Raw genomic sequence first — 16,886 nt, 5'->3', positions numbered from 1 at the left:
TATCTGCCCTACAGCGCTGTTTTACCTTTATGGATCGAGGATTCGTCTTCAAGCAGATAAACAACTACATCTCCTGTTTTGTACCTGGAGATCCCAAGGTACACATAACAGCATAGTTACATGAAATTATATAGTTATATAAAATGCTAAATCGTAATCTATAATTTAATATCAGCACATCTCGTTATTAACTCATGTTCAAACTTGTAATCTAGTATGGTAACACTTTATAAAAACAAAATGATTAACAAACAATGATTAAAAGCTTATTTGTTCATATATTTTTCAGTGCTATACAAATCAAGTTAAGATTATTCATCATTTATACATGTTTATAAATGTTTACTAATCATTCAGTACCTTTATGGAACTTTTAGCTACTGTAACAATGTTTGTGTAAATGGTGTTTAGTTAAGTTTAGCTAAATGTTTGCTAAAGACAACACAAATCGTAATTTGGATGCAAAACGTGTTTGTATTGCCTCAACACATGTTAGTATACTGCTGTATATCATTAAACAGGATATTCCTTAAAATCAAAACAAATAAATTTTTCAAGAAAATACTTGATTACTTATCAAAACAGTGTAATAAGATTGTAAACAGACTGAACCATTTCCCTTATAGTAATCAAATTGACCCCTGTACACTTTTGACCCTTTAACCAAAGGTTTGGGGTCTGTAAGATTTTTTAATGTTTTTGAAAGAAATCTATTACACTCACCAAGGCTGCATTTTTCTTTTCTTTCTTTTCTTTCTTTTACTAAAATACACTAAAACAGTACTATTTAAAATGTCTTTACAATTTAAAATAACTGTTTTCTATTTTAATATATTTTGGTGGCAATGCTGATTTTTCAGCAGCCATTATTCCAGTCTTCAATGTCACATGATCCTTCAGAAATCATTCAAATATGCTGATTTGGTGCTCAAGTAAAATCTGTTATCATTATCAGTGTTGATTATCAACAGTTGTTCTGCTTAATACTTTTGTAAAAGCCGTGATAATTTTTTTTTCAGGATTCTTTGATAAATAGAAAGTTCAAAAGCATTTACTTGAAATAGAAACCTTTTGTAAAATTATAAATGTTTTTTTTTTTACCTTTGAACAATTTAATGTGCTAAATAAAAATATTAATTTATTTTAAAATAATCTTATTGACTCCAAACTATAATATAATATAATATAATATAATATAATCTCTGTCTTGCAGACGCTGTATGAGTTTAAGTTTGAGTTTCTGCGGGTGGTGTGTAATCATGAACACTACATCCCACTCAATCTGCCCATGCCTTTTGGGAAGGGCCGCATTCAGAGGTTTCAAGGTAAACAAACAGCAGTATTCTACAGCACACTGTTGTTGAAATAGTCTAAAAAATTGTCTGGCATCTCTCTTGAAAGGTTAAGTTGTTCATCAGGAGAATTAGATTTAATAGAATTCGTCTTTCCTCCCTCTGTGGCTTCTGTTCTTTGGGCTTTCTGTACCTATTGCTCATATGCTTGTCTTCTGCCGTCCCTTTCCACTGTTTCCTCTTTCTTTGTGTGTGCTAGCTTTTCTGTGTCACATTAAGAAGACTCATGCGAGAAGAGTAGGTGAGCAGTCCTGCTTGCCAGGCACTGAACAATGCTCATGTGTCTAGTCTTAATGACACAGTCCATGTCTCTCTTCAGTGTCATAACTGCTATGATGGCTTCATTCCTGATGTGGAATGGACCTACTCTGGTCTGTCTTACATATGTTGATGTGCAAAATAAGCTAATTCATTCATGAGTCTGGATGATTGATTGGGTGTTTAAAACTGTTCTATTTACCTTTGTTTTGTAATAACTGTCCATGAACTGGCTTTTGAGTCTGTCTGTGAAATATCATCTTGTGTATGTGTGTTTATTGTGATTTCCTGTACCAGTGAAATTGTAATTTAAAGTGCATAAATCAAATCAGTGCTCTTGGTTTTATTATAAAAAGCTGTAGAACTGTTTTTGTTTAAGGCATTGCAACTAGTTGTCTTTGGTCTTTTAAGCAGGATATTTGAGCCGAAACTTTCAAACACAGTTTTAAATTAGCTGGTGGTTACATTTAGTGTTTGTGGTGTAATGTCTTTCTTTCTCTTTCTCTTCTCTGTGTCTTCATAGATCTACAGTTGGACTATTCACTGACTGATGATTTCTGCAGGAATCACTTCCTAGTGGGTTTGTTATTGAGGGAGGTGTGTGGGGCCCTTCAGGAGTTTGGGGAAGTCCGTCAGATCGCCATTCAGGTTCTCAAGAGTCTGATGATCAAACACACATTTGACGATCGCTATGCCTCAAAGGTCAGCGCACAGTTGCAACAAACCCCTCAAGTTAAGAAAAATAACTGTTTTAAAATTAAGGGTGTTTGCACTAAGGGTTTTCTTAATTTTGTAACTGCCTTAGCACCTTAACAGTGGCTTAACAAATAACAAAAAACAAAAAAAGTATTAATTTCTTTGAAACAAATTATGAACCCAAACTTTTGAGTGGTAGTTTATTGAACATGATCTTATTTTGTATATTTTAATAATACTTGTACGCCAATTGCCTATTTAAAAAACAGTGCCCGGAAGCACTTTTAAGATTGCCACCATGTGAATTGACTTGCCTTAAACAGACATTGATTTTAACTGGTAAATATCTAAGCTGTGTATCTGTGTATGTGTGCACAGAGTCAGCAGGCAAGATTGGCGACGCTTTATCTACCCTTGTTTGGGTTGCTGCAGGAGAACGTTTACAGATTGAATGTGAGAGACACGTCTAATTTGAACACCAACCAGGTGAATTATCTTTTGTACGTTCGTATCAGTCTATTATTCACAATTTGAGCAACCCTTACATTTCTCCTTATTTCTTATTTCTCCTCAGAATGGGCGAGATGAACATCTTTCCAGCATCTCTACAGTAACACCTCAAAAGCCTGTTGGCAACCTTGACAACAGCCTTCATAAAGATGTATTTGGGGTCATCTCAGGAACTGGTGAGTAATGAGCAAATCCAAAACTACCAGCAACTCAGGCCTTTCACCTTCTGGCATTGGTGAGATTATCAGATGTTTCTGTGAATGATTTCATTATATGAATGAAGTTTATTGTGTGCGTAGCCTCTCCTCACACCTCTACGCCTAACATTGGCTCTGTGCGTCATGCTGACTCTCGAGGTTCTCTGGTCAGCACAGACTCAGGAAACAGCATCCCTGAGAAGACCAGCTCCCTCGATAAGGTAAAGTTGAATAACAAGTTACGATGTCCATCAGGCCTAAAATAATCTCTTATCTGCATTGTTTAAATAGAATCTCCTGCTTTCATAGTATGTACTCTGAAAAGCACTTTACAAAATTAAAATGGACTTGACTTTGTCTTTTAAAAACAATGTTAAATGGATGTATTAAATGTTCAGGGGGAGTTCCTTCCTCCTTCAAATGTGCTCAGGGGGCCTTTAACTGGAGCTGTGATGTATTCACTTTTCCACATGTGTCTAATACATTACATGAACATGTGAGGTCATGAAACATCTGTTATGCTGCATTTCTCACTCCCTGGGTCATTTCTAGGCAACAGTGCCTGAAAATTTCAGGGTTTTTTTAACATCTCAATTGAAAATAAATCACATTTTATTTTCCCTCAGGCTTAACCTAGCAGAGCCAGAACCTCCAAAGACATTGGGTGTTTTCAATAGTAAATTATTAAACTAATAATCAAAAAAAAAAACAATAGTCATTTTTCTTAAGTAACCTTAACTGAAAAACTTACATTATTTCAACTCTGTCAAGAGTTTTGGAAGTTTGTAATTCCTATGCTTTATAATTCATATATTTTATCACTTGAATATATAAGTTATTGTAGTATCACAAGTTTTTTCCCATTTCTAATGAAATATTATGCTTGATGTAAGAGAAACATACTTTTGGTTTAAAATACATAAAAGCATTTTTGAAAAAAAAAAAAAGAACAAAAAATGAATAAACATTGAAATCATAATATTTACATTTCAATAAAAGCTCAATTTAATGTAGGTTTATTTTTTGTAACCTATTAAAATGTTTTTTATAAAGAATGGGTACATACAAACTGGCAAATGTAATCTTTAAAATATTTCAGGTTTAATATTTCTTTTTTGTCTTACTAAACTAATTTTAAACATATTGAAATATCATAAGGACGCACATGGCACCATCACTGCTTTAACTGAGCCTCAGCTGTATTTAGCGGCATGTAGCCATTGCTAATAAGTTTCCCTTAATCATTCCTGACTGTTATTCTCCCCCCTTTTACCCTTGACCTCTGACCTCTTAGCCGAAAGAGAGGTTTACACGTAGACACACCCTCACCGTGTTGCCCCTCCCCCTTGAACCAGAGGACTCCGCCCCTCTCAGCCGGGCAGCCAAACGTGTCACAATGGATTTCTCACTGCTTTCTTTCCGTACCCACTGTATATATATATATATATATATATATATTATTGGATACATTTATTCAATACATTATTCATTCAATACATTTAATTTCTGTATTATATATATGCATTTACACCTGCGTGCATGTGGTGGGGTGTTTTTTGCGCACTTAAAGTCATATAGGGGTGAGTAGTAAAGCTTCCAATGGCCCGCAGTGTGCTGTGGTGTGATATTTTGATGGATCTTCCATTATATACTTTATATGTGTGTGTGTGTGTGTGTGTACGACAGACCCAATCAGCCTCTGCTCTGGGTAGCTCTATGCTGCGCTGTGATAAATTGGACAGAGAAGAAATCAAAAACCTGCTCATGTGTTTCCTCCATGTCTTAAAGAGCATGTCTGAGGGTAAGAACATGCACACATGGCTTTAATTTTCAAAGTCCACATACTTTTGTTCATGATTGTCCTCACTTTTGATTATTTTTCCAGATGCCTTATTTACATACTGGAACAAAGCCACAACCTCTGAGCTGATGGACTTTTTCACTTTAGTAGAGTAAGTCATCTAGACTGGTACTAATCACATCAGAGCATCAGAGTACTGAGGTCCTCTAACTTAATACTGCACACTCAGTTAATTTCTCTCTCTCTCTCTCTCTTTCTCTCTCTCACACAGAGTGTGTTTACATCAGTTCAGGTATATGGGAAAGAGATTCATTGCCAGGTAAAAAATGTTTTGCTCCTACCAATCTAAGAATTCTTAGAAGTCTTTGAATTTTGGCGCCACAGTAAATCATACATATTTTAGCGGAAACATAAAGTACTCGTATTTATGTTAAACGGGATATGTATGCCAAAACATTAGAAAAAATAAGTATCCTGATTAAGACTTTCAATTTAATTTTGTGGGAAATCAGGGAGCATTAAGGCCATTAAGTAAAAAATTTTTGTTCAACAGAATATTTATGCCAAAACATTAAAAAAAGCATCCTAATTCATCAAATGCATCAATTTAGAACATTTATTGGTTTAAAAGATAGTACTACATAATAATATTAATTATATTTTATTAATAATCAAATAAAATGACAGTATTTTTATGCATAATGTATATATATACTGTATATACATTATATATAAATATATATGTGTATGTGTATATATATCTGAATACTTTCCGTACCCACTGTATATATATATATATATATATATATATTATTGGATACATTTATTCAATACATTATTCATTCAATACATTTAATTTCTGTATTATATATATGCATTTATTCACTTACTAAATAAGGTTTTTAATATTGTTTTATTGTTATTTGTTGTTTTATTATTGTTTTATTGTATATTATTTTCTTGTCATTACTTGTTTTGTGTATATTGCTTTGCAGTATTACATGTAAACATAATCATGCCAATAAGGTACTTTAAATGTAATAATGCGTTAAGAATTAATTAATTTGGGCCAGTGCTAGGCTTAAGATTAGTTACATGGAAAAAACTAAAACAATATAATTATCTGCAAGGCCACTTTTTCCCATGTCTGTTCAAAGATTTTTTTGTCTGCCACTACAATTTTGCCTAATGTATTTGAATTAACTTCATTTGGTGGTAATAATTAGTAATGATAATAATGTATTTATAAATGTGATTCATTGTGAATCATTTTTATTAATTATCAGTTATCATAGATTTAAAAAAAAAAAAATTTATCTGGATGTCACGAATGATGAATTCACTTACATTTTTTTAATCAGTTGATAGCCCTAGTTCTAATTTTTATCACAAATGGTTTTACCAGTTCTCATCTATAAAACCAGACATACAAACACAAGCTCAAGACCATCACTGCTATCTCATATCTATCTGTCTCTCTCTAGGCTTTAACATGCACTCACACATACATTAAATTATTATTTATTAAATTCATTATAAATTACATACTGTACATGCATACATGGCATCAAGTCCTACACTACCTTGAATGACGCTACTCCTTTATGTGTGTATATGTTTTATTGGCTGAAATGCTGGCGAGGGTTCAGTTAGTCAGTGATACTGTAGCATCCTGGCACCCCTGAACAGGGTAAGAGCTGCTGTGTGCTTTTGAGTGGCCTTCACTAACAGCATGCTGACTCATTCAACTAACTCACTGCTCTGTGTGTATGTGTGCTGAGACATTTCCACATTCATGCTTTCTCAATAGTCTAAGAGCAAAAGGTTTTGTGGTATCCGTTTAGATACTTATCACCTGCATGTGTCCATTCAACACATCTAGTACAATAATATGCTCACACCAGTGTGCACATCATCACATGCCCTGCTCTTTGTCCAGTGGATAACCAGTCACATGACTAATGGATGCCAACATCTAATGCACTGTATTAACATCTTTTATAAACCATCTACAGCATCATGTTGGTTTATGAGCAGTAATACAGGTGCAACTTTGTGGCATATCATATTTATATAATATAATGTAAGGACTATACAGTGTCAGAAATAGAGTAGAAGTCAACCATAGTGAATACAGATGTTTTAACGGGGTCATATCATGAGAAATCAAGCTTTCGTTGATATTTTGGAATAAATAAGAATTTCAAAACTTCAAAATGTCCTCACTAGTTTACAAAAGCATCTGTTGAAACTAATCTAGAAACACAGTTTTTGGTCATTTCAATCCGACCTTGATAGTTTGTGTATTGCACATTTTGTGAACCTGTCATAAAACAATGCAAGCTTTGCAAATAGGCTTTTATTGAAGAATAGACCATGCAAAATATATTGACTTGTCAGCAAAACTGCTGATCATAAGCTGCTGTTACTCATTTCATATTCAAAGAAGCTGTTTTCATAAGTCTTAAGAGTACACTGCCATTCCAAAATGTTAAGCAGCACAACTGTTTTTAACATTGATAATAAAAAGAAATGTTGCTTAAGCTCCAAATCAGCATATTAGATTTCTGAAGTATTATGTGACACTGAAGACTGGAGTAATGGCTGCTGAAAATTTTGATTTGCCATTATCTGAATATATTACATTTTAAAATATATTAAAATACAAAACCGTTTCAAATTGTAACAAACCCCAAACTTTGGGAAAATACGGCACGAGAGTGTGGAACATGGTCTAAAATAACAATATAAGCAGACCTCATGAAATCTATGACATGACCCCTATATATTTGCATTTTTATACTGTATGTACATGATTGACAGCTCACCAGATCTCTAATAAAGGCTTTGTTTTCCCTCAGAAGCCAGGATGGGGTGGGGTTTATGGCTCCGGACAGGAAGTCGTTGACTCTTCCTGTGTCTCGTAACAGAGGGGGCGTCATGCACACACGCTTACACCAGCTGGGCAGCCTGGAGAACGCACACACTTTCAACCACAGTAAGACACATTAACACACATTCATTTCTTAATCACTCCTCATCCTTCACAACCTCTCTAAGATGAACATTTAGAAGAATTGAATGTGCTTTGACAATCATGAAAGTTACACTGTGTATGTGTCGGTCTGAGAATTTGTTCTTGGGATCTTTGTAGACTAACCGGTAAGAGCTTCTTGGGTTTCAAGGGGACCAAAAAGCATAGTGCTATGCATATTCTACATGTCATCCTTTGCGCCATCTTCAATGCAGAATGAATTAAGTGTTGTAATCCAGTGGTTTTTCAATCCTGGTTCTGAAATACTCTTAACAGTCTGAGAACCACTGATGTAGTCCAACCAGAGACAGCAAAGCAATACTGAGTGGCCAAAGCAGCTTATCTCACCTCTGTTCAGTTATTAAATTATATGATCTTTCTTTTCCTCTTTCTCCTCCAGCGTATTGCCATGGTGATGCTGACGCGTGTCTCCTGGAGGCTAACGTCTCAACGGAGGTGTGCTTGACTGTGCTGGACACACTCAGTGTCTTCATTATGGGCTTTAAGGTATAGACAACAAGTGGTAGTGTGTGTTTATTAGTACAAGTCAAAGTTCAGTTCTTCCTTTAAGCACTCTCATATTAAACCATGTGTCCACAGACCCAGCTGTGTGCAGATTTGGGTCATAACCCACTGATGAAGAAGGTTTTCCAGGTGCACCTCTGTTTCCTTCAGATCCCCCAGTCAGAGACTGCACTGAAGCAGGTCTTCACCTCCCTACGTACCTTCATTTACAAGGTAATCAAAAGAGCCACCCTCACTGTTGATTCATGGGATATGAGAGAAGAAAATCCCCAATGGAGACCCTGACAGTTTACAGTTAAAAATTGTTTATTTTTGGATCAAACAAGCAAAATTCAGTATTTTCTGATATACTTCCTCACCAGCCCTTCAAAGGGATAGTTCACCCAAAATTGTCATCATTCTGTCATCATTTACTCACCCTCGAGTAGTTTCGAAACAAGTTTTTTTCTTCTGTTGAACACAGAAGATATTTTGAAGAATGTTGGTTTCCAAACAGTTGCTGGTAGCCTTTGATTTCCATAGTATGGAAAAAAATACTATGGAAGTCAATGGCTATGATTCATCAAAACATCAGTCAATTTACTCTTCCTGCCATCAGATCACATAATTGAGTAATAAAATGTCCAACATAAGTGTACACATGATGAAGACATAGTGTTATTCATTATTTTGTTCATAAGTCTCATGTCTTTTTCTGTCTTTCTCAGTTTCCCTGTACATTTTTTGACGGACGGGCGGATATGTGTGCCTGTTTGTGCTATGAGATCCTGAAGTGCTGTAATTCCAAACTGAGCTCCATACGCAGTGATGCCGCCCACCTGCTCTATTTCCTCATGAAGAGCAACTTTGAGTACAATGGCAGGAAGTCCTTTGTCCGCACACACCTGCAGGCAAGAGAGGGATAAGAGAGTAATAATGGGGGGGGGGGTCAAATAAACGCCAGAAGTGTCAATCAAATAATTTTAAAAATAATTGTAAGTCATCTTGCTACCCCCTTGGAGATTTGGAGTCCCGGGGCCATTGGTTGAGAGCCACTGATCTAGAGAGCCCTTTTGCAATCTAGAATCAATACTGGCCTTTTTTTTTTTTACTTGAAAAACACAATCTGGCTGAAATACCTGGCGATTTATTTGAAAAAAAATTTCTCAGGTTGTGATTGCAGTGAGTCAGCTGATCGCTGATGTCATCGGGATTGGAGGGACACGGTTCCAGCAGTCACTGTCCATCATTAATAATTGTGCCAACAGTGATAAAACTGTAAAGGTAAAATTAGTCATTTCCATTTATACAGTATATACAAAATACATATTATTATATTGTAGGTTGCAATCTGAGTAAATGCTGGAATGCCCTACATGACTTTTAATGTGATGAACAGATTAATAAGCATCATCACTTTATCCTCTGAAATCATAGGTGATTTTTCTGTGAATTTGGTTACATATGAGTGCCAAAAATCTCTACACTAGCTATTACTTTCAGCAAATAATGTCAACTCCAGACTGCAAATTGGGGCAAAAATCTGGGCAAAAGTCTTGAGGAAGCATCTACATAAATGTTAACAATAAATATGAATGTCAGAATAACATTGAACACTAGAAACTCAAGTAGATCACCAGCTTTTCAAATTCAAATCAGTGTATATGTCTCATCATCAGACGTGACTGTTTGCCTATTATGCACTCTCTCTTCCTGTTCTTCCAGCACACTGCTTTCCCCTCGGATGTGAAGGACCTGACCAAGCGGATCCGGACGGTACTGATGGCCACTGAGCAGATGAAGGAACATGAAAAAGACCCAGAGATGCTGGTGGACCTGCAGTACAGCCTGGCCAAATCCTACACCAGCACCCCTGAGCTGCGCAAAACCTGGCTGGATAGTATGGCTAAAATCCACGTCAAGAATGGAGATCTGTCTGAGGCAAGCTGGCCAAATCATACTAATTAATAAATTTTAAAAAACTAAAAACTAAATAAACGTAATTAGCCAAATAACTACAGAAAATTGGGTTAAACACATCCTGTTACTTATATTTTTAACTCTTTAATTTTGCTGTTCTTCACTCAGTATTTGAGTTAACAGTTCATTCAGCATCAGTTTGTTTGGTGATATAGTAAAACAATGGTTGGTGGATAACATTACATCAGTGGCTTATTTTTTCTTTAGGCAGCGATGTGTTACGTGCATGTAGCAGCACTTGTGGCCGAGTACCTGAAGAGGAAAGGTGAGGAGTCCACTAGGGGGCACAGTAAATATAGATTGCAGTCAGAAATGAACTTTTTTTTAAATCAAGATGCAAAATTTTCCCACTGGAATGGATATTCTGGTTCATTACTGGACACAGTTTGTGATCTATTTATGTAAAATACTTAACTTGAATCATTACTTGAAGAAAATTTCACATTTTGAACAAATGTGGCTTGTAAAAGCAAGCATTAAATACAAAAGTAACAATGCACGAGATACAGTATATCATATATTTGTAACACTTTATGGACTTTTGTGTTTGTTTTCATTTCATCCCTCGTGTTCTTTGACCTAGTTTCTGTCTCCCCTTGATTGTGTCATTATGTTCAGGTGTTTCGTGTCAATTGTCCTCATTAACGTTCCCCCTATAAGTTGCATTCTGTTCAGTGTTTGGTTGTCCGGTCTCGTCGATGTGTACTTGTGTTTTCTGCCTCCTTTCTATGGATTACCCCTATGTGGATTATTAAAGACTGTGTATCATATCTTCTTCGTCTTCGTGCGTTCCCTCATGCACCATACCGTGACAGAAGACTGAACCTTGAAAAAGTATAACGGCGTGTTCCCCTCGTTTTGTTTTCTGTTCTGAAAGTTTTTATTTTTGTTATGAATGACCCGGCCTGCTTCCTCCTCATGCTGGAGCAGAGGAGCCTTTCCCTCAAGGATCATACAAGACTATTCATGGAAATCGCCAACCTTACCCACTACCCGGACTACTGCCTCTGCACTTTCTACAAGACCAGCCTGAACGACGAGAGCAGAGCGCGGTTGTCCGGAGATGGTCCTCTGGGGAATTTCGCCGCCTTTGTGGAGTGGGTGCTGTGGGTGTCCTGTGGATCGCCGCTGACTGTGGACATCGCGGACGACGACACCAGCCCCACTCTGGACCCACAGCCCAGCCCACCATCACCTGTATTCGCGGCGCGTCTGCCCGAGCCCACCGTGGATGGAGAGCCAAAGCCCATTGCAACCCACAAGCCATCGCAAGAAGGAGCGACTGAGCTGGAGATTGCCCCGGAGCCAAAGCCTCATCTACCGTCCGACCTGGTGCGAAAGCCGGCTACATTGCAGGCGATGGTGGATGTAACAGTGGAGCATGAGGGGGCTGAGGGAACCCCCGCCCATTGCACCACTGCTGAGGGTGAACTGTGGCAGGACTCTGAGAACCTTATTAATATAGATATATATGCAGACATGCCTGTTCTGCTTCCGCCTACATCTGAACTCTCTAGCTACCCTGAACTATCTACATGCCTGCATTTCCCACTCACCCTCCCTCTCCTGCCTCCTCCTATCATCCCTACCGCTTCAGCTCCGCCGCCGCTGTTTCCTGGCAGCCCCTCAGCTCACCCTCAGCCCACCATCTGTGCGGTGGGATCGCCAAGGGTCTGCCTGTCTCCATCGGCGTCGTGGCTGGAGGATCCCTTGTCTCCGCTTCCAGCCTCTGAGTCTCGGACTCTGCCTCGGCCCTTCGACCCAGTGGCTCCACCTCGGCTCCTAGCTCCCTCATCCCCACCGTCGCCCGTCTGCCCACCAGCTCCACCGGGCTCCCTCGTCCCTCCCGCTTCGCCTTGGTCGGTTGTTGACTCGCCATTGCCTCAGGACTCCGCTCCTCCGGCTGCGCCTTGTCGCTCCGTCCCAGCGGCTCCGTTGGGCTCCTCCCTCCCTCCAGCTCCACCTTGGGCCTCAGTTGCTCCGGCTCCGCCGTGGGCCTCCGGATCTCTGCTTCGGTCGCCAGAGGCCTCGGCTCCACCCTGGCCCTCTGGATCCTCCCCTTCGCCCGGGCTCATCGGCTCTCCGTCTCCGCCTCGGGCTCCTCCTCCACCTGCTCCTCCGCCGTCGGTCGGCACCCTGGAGTCATCGGCCCTTCCTCCACCATGGCTCCTCCCTCCGTCGGCTCCACCGTAGGCCGCCATAATGGCTGTGGCCTGGGTCCCGCCTGGCTCCTCCTCCTGCTCCGGTTCCCTCTTGTCGTCACCCTGGCTCCTCCCTCTGTCATCACCACCCTGGACTCTGTTTATCGTCTTCCTCCCGGTCATCCGGCCACCTCCTGAACCTCCTCCTGCCTGTTTGTACCAATCTTTTGCCATCCCTCCGTCTCCTTCCTTCTCTACGGCGCGGGATCGCGCCTTCCGGGAGGGGGGCGAAATGTAACACTTTATGGACTTTTGTGTTTGTTTTCATTTCATCCCTCGTGTTCTTTGACCTAGTTTCTGTCTCCCCTTGATTGTGTCATTATGTTCAGGTGTTTCGTGTCAATTGTCCTCATTAACGTTCCCCCTATAAGTTGCATTCTGTTCAGTGTTTGGTTGTCCGGTCTCGTCGATGTGTACGTGTGTTTTCTGCCTCCTTTCTATGGATTACACCTATGTGGATCATTAAAGACTGTGTATCATATCTTCTTCGTCTTCGTGCGTTCCCTCATGCACCATACCATGACAGTATTACTAGGTTTGGCCAAAGTTATAAATCTTATAAAAAGCTTTTTTTGTCTGGCTTATCAAATATGCTTTGTAAGCTTTGATAATTGAACTTATTTTTTTAGTATACAGGTGAAAGTAGATTTAAATTTGTAGTTCTTTGTGAATTTCTTACAGGAGGTAATCTCTGTGTGTGTGTTAACAGCTCTAATAATGCAGGGTCAGGAAAATGAACACATGTACGCACAAAAACACACACACTCACATATTATGCAGTGTTAAGCAACATTATTTATGGAGGAAATCAGTTCTTGAGGTGTGACGTTTCCCTTAATACCTAGTGTGTGTCCAAATGCCTGATATTTTGTAAAGGTTTTGCAGTTTATTGAACCTGTTTAACCTATTCTGCTTAATATTCCTTCTTCTTGGCAGGAATGTTCCGGCAGGGCTGCTCTGCATTTTGTGTGATCACACCCAACATTGATGAGGAGGCAGCCATGATGGAGGATGTGGGCATGCAGGACGTTCACTTCAATGAGGTTCAAACCAGCTCACTTCTGATCTCTTTTATATATAGCCACATTCATGAGTCACAGCCCCTTAATCCTGCCACTCTTTCATATTGACTCTTCATCAGCACTGGACTGAATTCAAAACTCTTTTTTACAACAACGTCAGTAATAAGTATTTGTTTGTGGTTAGTAAGATACATGTATAAAATGTATGCAGTACATGGATAATTGCACGCGCATCTATTAATAATTTTGAGTCTAATTTCATCCCATACTTACACTTGTGATAAAAGATCATATCTGCTGTTGGATTTGTCCGGTTCTTTTGGACTTCATTTTGAGTAACTGAGGAATCTTGTAGGAAACCCCAAAAAGGCACTTTCTGAACCATTGTCCCCTTTATCAAGATACTTAAATCTGTTAAATTAAAAGATTAAACTTAATGACAGATTAGTTACCAGTAAATTACTTAGAACAGCAGTTTTGTCTGTAGCATGATTTGCTGAGAGAAGATAGTTTGCTGTATCTGGAGGTGTCATGTAAGTGCATTATTGCTAAAATGGAGTTGAAACAGTAATTATATATGCATGTTTATCTGCAGGAGGTGCTGATGGAGTTGTTGGAAGCTTGTGCTGATGGTTTATGGAAAGCTGAACGTTATGAACTTATTTCAGATATATACAAACTCATCATTCCAATTTACGAACAGCGCAGAGACTTTGAGGTGCACACACACACACACACACACACACACACACAAACACACACATACTGTTTATGTGTCATTGGAAATATAGCATTTACATTTGCCAGAAATACAGTATATATTATATTTGGACAGTATGGATGTATTTTTGTGCTTTTGTGTAGAAACTGGCCCACCTGTATGACACATTACATCGGGCTTACACTAAAGTGATGGAAGTGATGCATTCTGGGAAGAGGCTACTTGGGACCTTCTTTAGAGTGGCATTTTTCGGCCAGGTAAGACAATGCAATGGTGCAGTGGTTTCAACTAGTCCAGCTAACACAGACAGTTTGACTGAGGATTACGCTGCAATATAGCAACAATATAACTGCATTTTATTTTAAAGAGGTCATTGCAAGAGGTATCAAATTGAGATAAAAAAAGATTGGTTTATTATGAAAACATACTTTGACTTTTATTACTTAAAAATTCCTCCTCAGTCCAAAAATAATGACCTTTGGGACCATGTTTTGATACTGAGCTGCAAAAATACTGGATGTCTGAAGAAGAAAAAAATCAAAGCCCCCCAAAATTATATATGAGTGCACGCTTATACATGAAGAATGCTTAATTCGTTTATCAGAAACCTGCCCCACAACATTCTTCTTTGTGCACATCAGAAGCTAATTTAATTATTTGCGCAAGTAGATTACATACAAAGTCAATGCAAAGACTCGAATGACGCGAATTAGGCGACGCTAATGCCGTGAACGTGAAATTCGCCTCAATCGCGTCCAGTGTTGCCAACTAATTTTCAGGGGAAGTTGCTAAAGGAAGGTTGATTTGTTGCTAAAAGTTGCTAAATGATGTTGTGATGTCATTGCGTGATGATGTCATTACGTAATCACGATGCAAAATTGTGTCAAATCTCAACAAAAACATATATTTTATATATGTTCATTTAGATTTGTTCGTAACAATATAAATGCATAACATAATATTAAAATATGTTATGCATTTATATTGTATTATATTATACAAATTGTGTGGTGGGCGTTCTGGCGCAATATGGCTGCCGTCGCATCATCCAGGTGGATGCTGCACACTGGTGGTGGTTGAGGAGATACCCCCTGACAATGTAAAGCGCTTTGAGTGCCTAGAAAAGCGCTATATAAATGTAATGAATTAAGAAAAGTCTGTAAAAAATAATGCACAATCTGCTATGTTAATATGAAGGAATTTTCTGGATTGATTTTTCCACAGAATGTCCTGGAAAATTACTAGTACCTTTGCCATTTTTCTAGATATTTTTCTTACAGTGTACTAACTGATCAACAATCACATGTACAAGCTACTAACAAGGTGTATCATAAATGAACAATTATTAAATTATTATTGTTATTATCAAATTGAACAACTGCAAATAGCAATAACTTAATTCCTGTGATGTGTGTACTGCTAGGCATCTTTGGTTTCCTCTTTTTGTATAATTTAAATGGTAAATTGTGCCTTTTTATCGTTTGAGTCACTTATCAAAAGTTGCTCAAAGTTGTCAAATACATTTTAAAAATAGCTAAATTTGTTGCTAGGTGCTTTTGGAAGAAAAAGTTGCTAGGATAGTCTGAAACGTTGCTAAATTTAGCAACAAAATTGCTAAGTTGGCAACACTGATCGCGTCTTCTGCAAGTTGAAAAATTTCAACTCGAGTGGGAAATTTGCAGGACACGTTGTTGCAAATTTAACTTGTGCGAAAAATTAGATTGTCGCATAAAACATTTGCGAATAAGCACCGTTTCCATCCGACAAGTCAAAGAGAACAAAATCGTCACTTCCTGATAAACTGGCACCAAATATCACTAAGAAAACTGCGAGAAGCCACTGAATACATTAATTTTCATATATAATAAATGACTTGTGTCTCAGAGCGAACAGACAAAACACAATAAATGCGGTCATTGCTTTCGTGGATGCCTGCTGTGTGAAAATGGATGCAGAACGTGGATGCAGAACTGTGTGTGTAAGACAGTTCTGGGAGGCAATAATACAGAAATACTTTGACGACAGACTTTGCTCGGCCATTTCAGAATGACCATAACAACATTTCAGATTATGTGCAACAAGATCGGTTCGCTGGTTAGTGAGGTTATGCTGTCCCATAGCGCAAAGTCACATGACTTTTTTGATGCACATAGAGGAATTTATGCGGCAAATGCGTTTCCATCTCCCATTATTCGCATTAACCCTTTTTCGCGCAAGACAAAAACCACCTCAAGCAAGCGTAAAAAATTTTTTGCGAATAAACTTTTATATTTCCTGACATCATCTGCTTTCGGAAGCCCAAACAAAGACGTTTGAAAAAAAACAGCGTTTCAGGCGGTCGCACACCAGACGAGAAGCGTAGCGCCGCGTCGCGCCACGTCTTTAAAATTCAAATACTTTATTTTCTATGAGTGTAGGCACACCGGCGGCGCCGTTCGGTGTCTTTCCGAGGTGCCCAGCTACGTCGTGTTATACTTGGAAGAATTGATCTAGACATGCCGAAAATTTGACGCTACAGCACAGCAGCTCTTCTTCTTCGTTTTCTCTGATGCACTAACTCTGCAGCAGCACTCCTTCTTCATCGTCTCCTCTGATGCCCTCACTCAACCA

General features: G+C 38.6%; 1 protein-coding gene across 1 annotated transcript in view; it reads left to right on the top strand.

Moving 5' to 3' along the window:
- The window catches only part of LOC107709735 (dedicator of cytokinesis protein 9-like), a 51,564-nt gene that overhangs the window by 23,832 nt on the left and 10,846 nt on the right, over positions 1-16,886 (top strand). The window contains exons 27-45 of the mRNA XM_016514329.1: positions 15-98; positions 1,214-1,325; positions 2,134-2,312; positions 2,685-2,792; positions 2,881-2,992; positions 3,116-3,234; positions 4,700-4,814; positions 4,899-4,965; positions 5,086-5,133; positions 7,676-7,812; positions 8,249-8,355; positions 8,449-8,586; positions 9,081-9,263; positions 9,523-9,636; positions 10,078-10,293; positions 10,540-10,597; positions 13,470-13,576; positions 14,151-14,273; positions 14,420-14,533. Of these exons, the coding sequence (XP_016369815.1) occupies positions 15-98; positions 1,214-1,325; positions 2,134-2,312; positions 2,685-2,792; positions 2,881-2,992; positions 3,116-3,234; positions 4,700-4,814; positions 4,899-4,965; positions 5,086-5,133; positions 7,676-7,812; positions 8,249-8,355; positions 8,449-8,586; positions 9,081-9,263; positions 9,523-9,636; positions 10,078-10,293; positions 10,540-10,597; positions 13,470-13,576; positions 14,151-14,273; positions 14,420-14,533 (2,241 nt within the window). The remainder of the gene's footprint in view (positions 1-14; positions 99-1,213; positions 1,326-2,133; positions 2,313-2,684; positions 2,793-2,880; positions 2,993-3,115; positions 3,235-4,699; positions 4,815-4,898; positions 4,966-5,085; positions 5,134-7,675; positions 7,813-8,248; positions 8,356-8,448; positions 8,587-9,080; positions 9,264-9,522; positions 9,637-10,077; positions 10,294-10,539; positions 10,598-13,469; positions 13,577-14,150; positions 14,274-14,419; positions 14,534-16,886) is intronic.

Source organism: Sinocyclocheilus rhinocerous, unplaced genomic scaffold (genome assembly GCF_001515625.1).
Source record: "Sinocyclocheilus rhinocerous isolate Xijiao unplaced genomic scaffold, SAMN03320098_v1.1 scaffold4039, whole genome shotgun sequence".
In the NCBI taxonomy this organism is placed as follows: Eukaryota; Metazoa; Chordata; class Actinopteri; order Cypriniformes; family Cyprinidae; genus Sinocyclocheilus; species Sinocyclocheilus rhinocerous.
The sequence above is the reverse complement of the archived record's forward strand: the minus strand, read 5'-3'. Positions and strand labels throughout refer to the sequence as shown.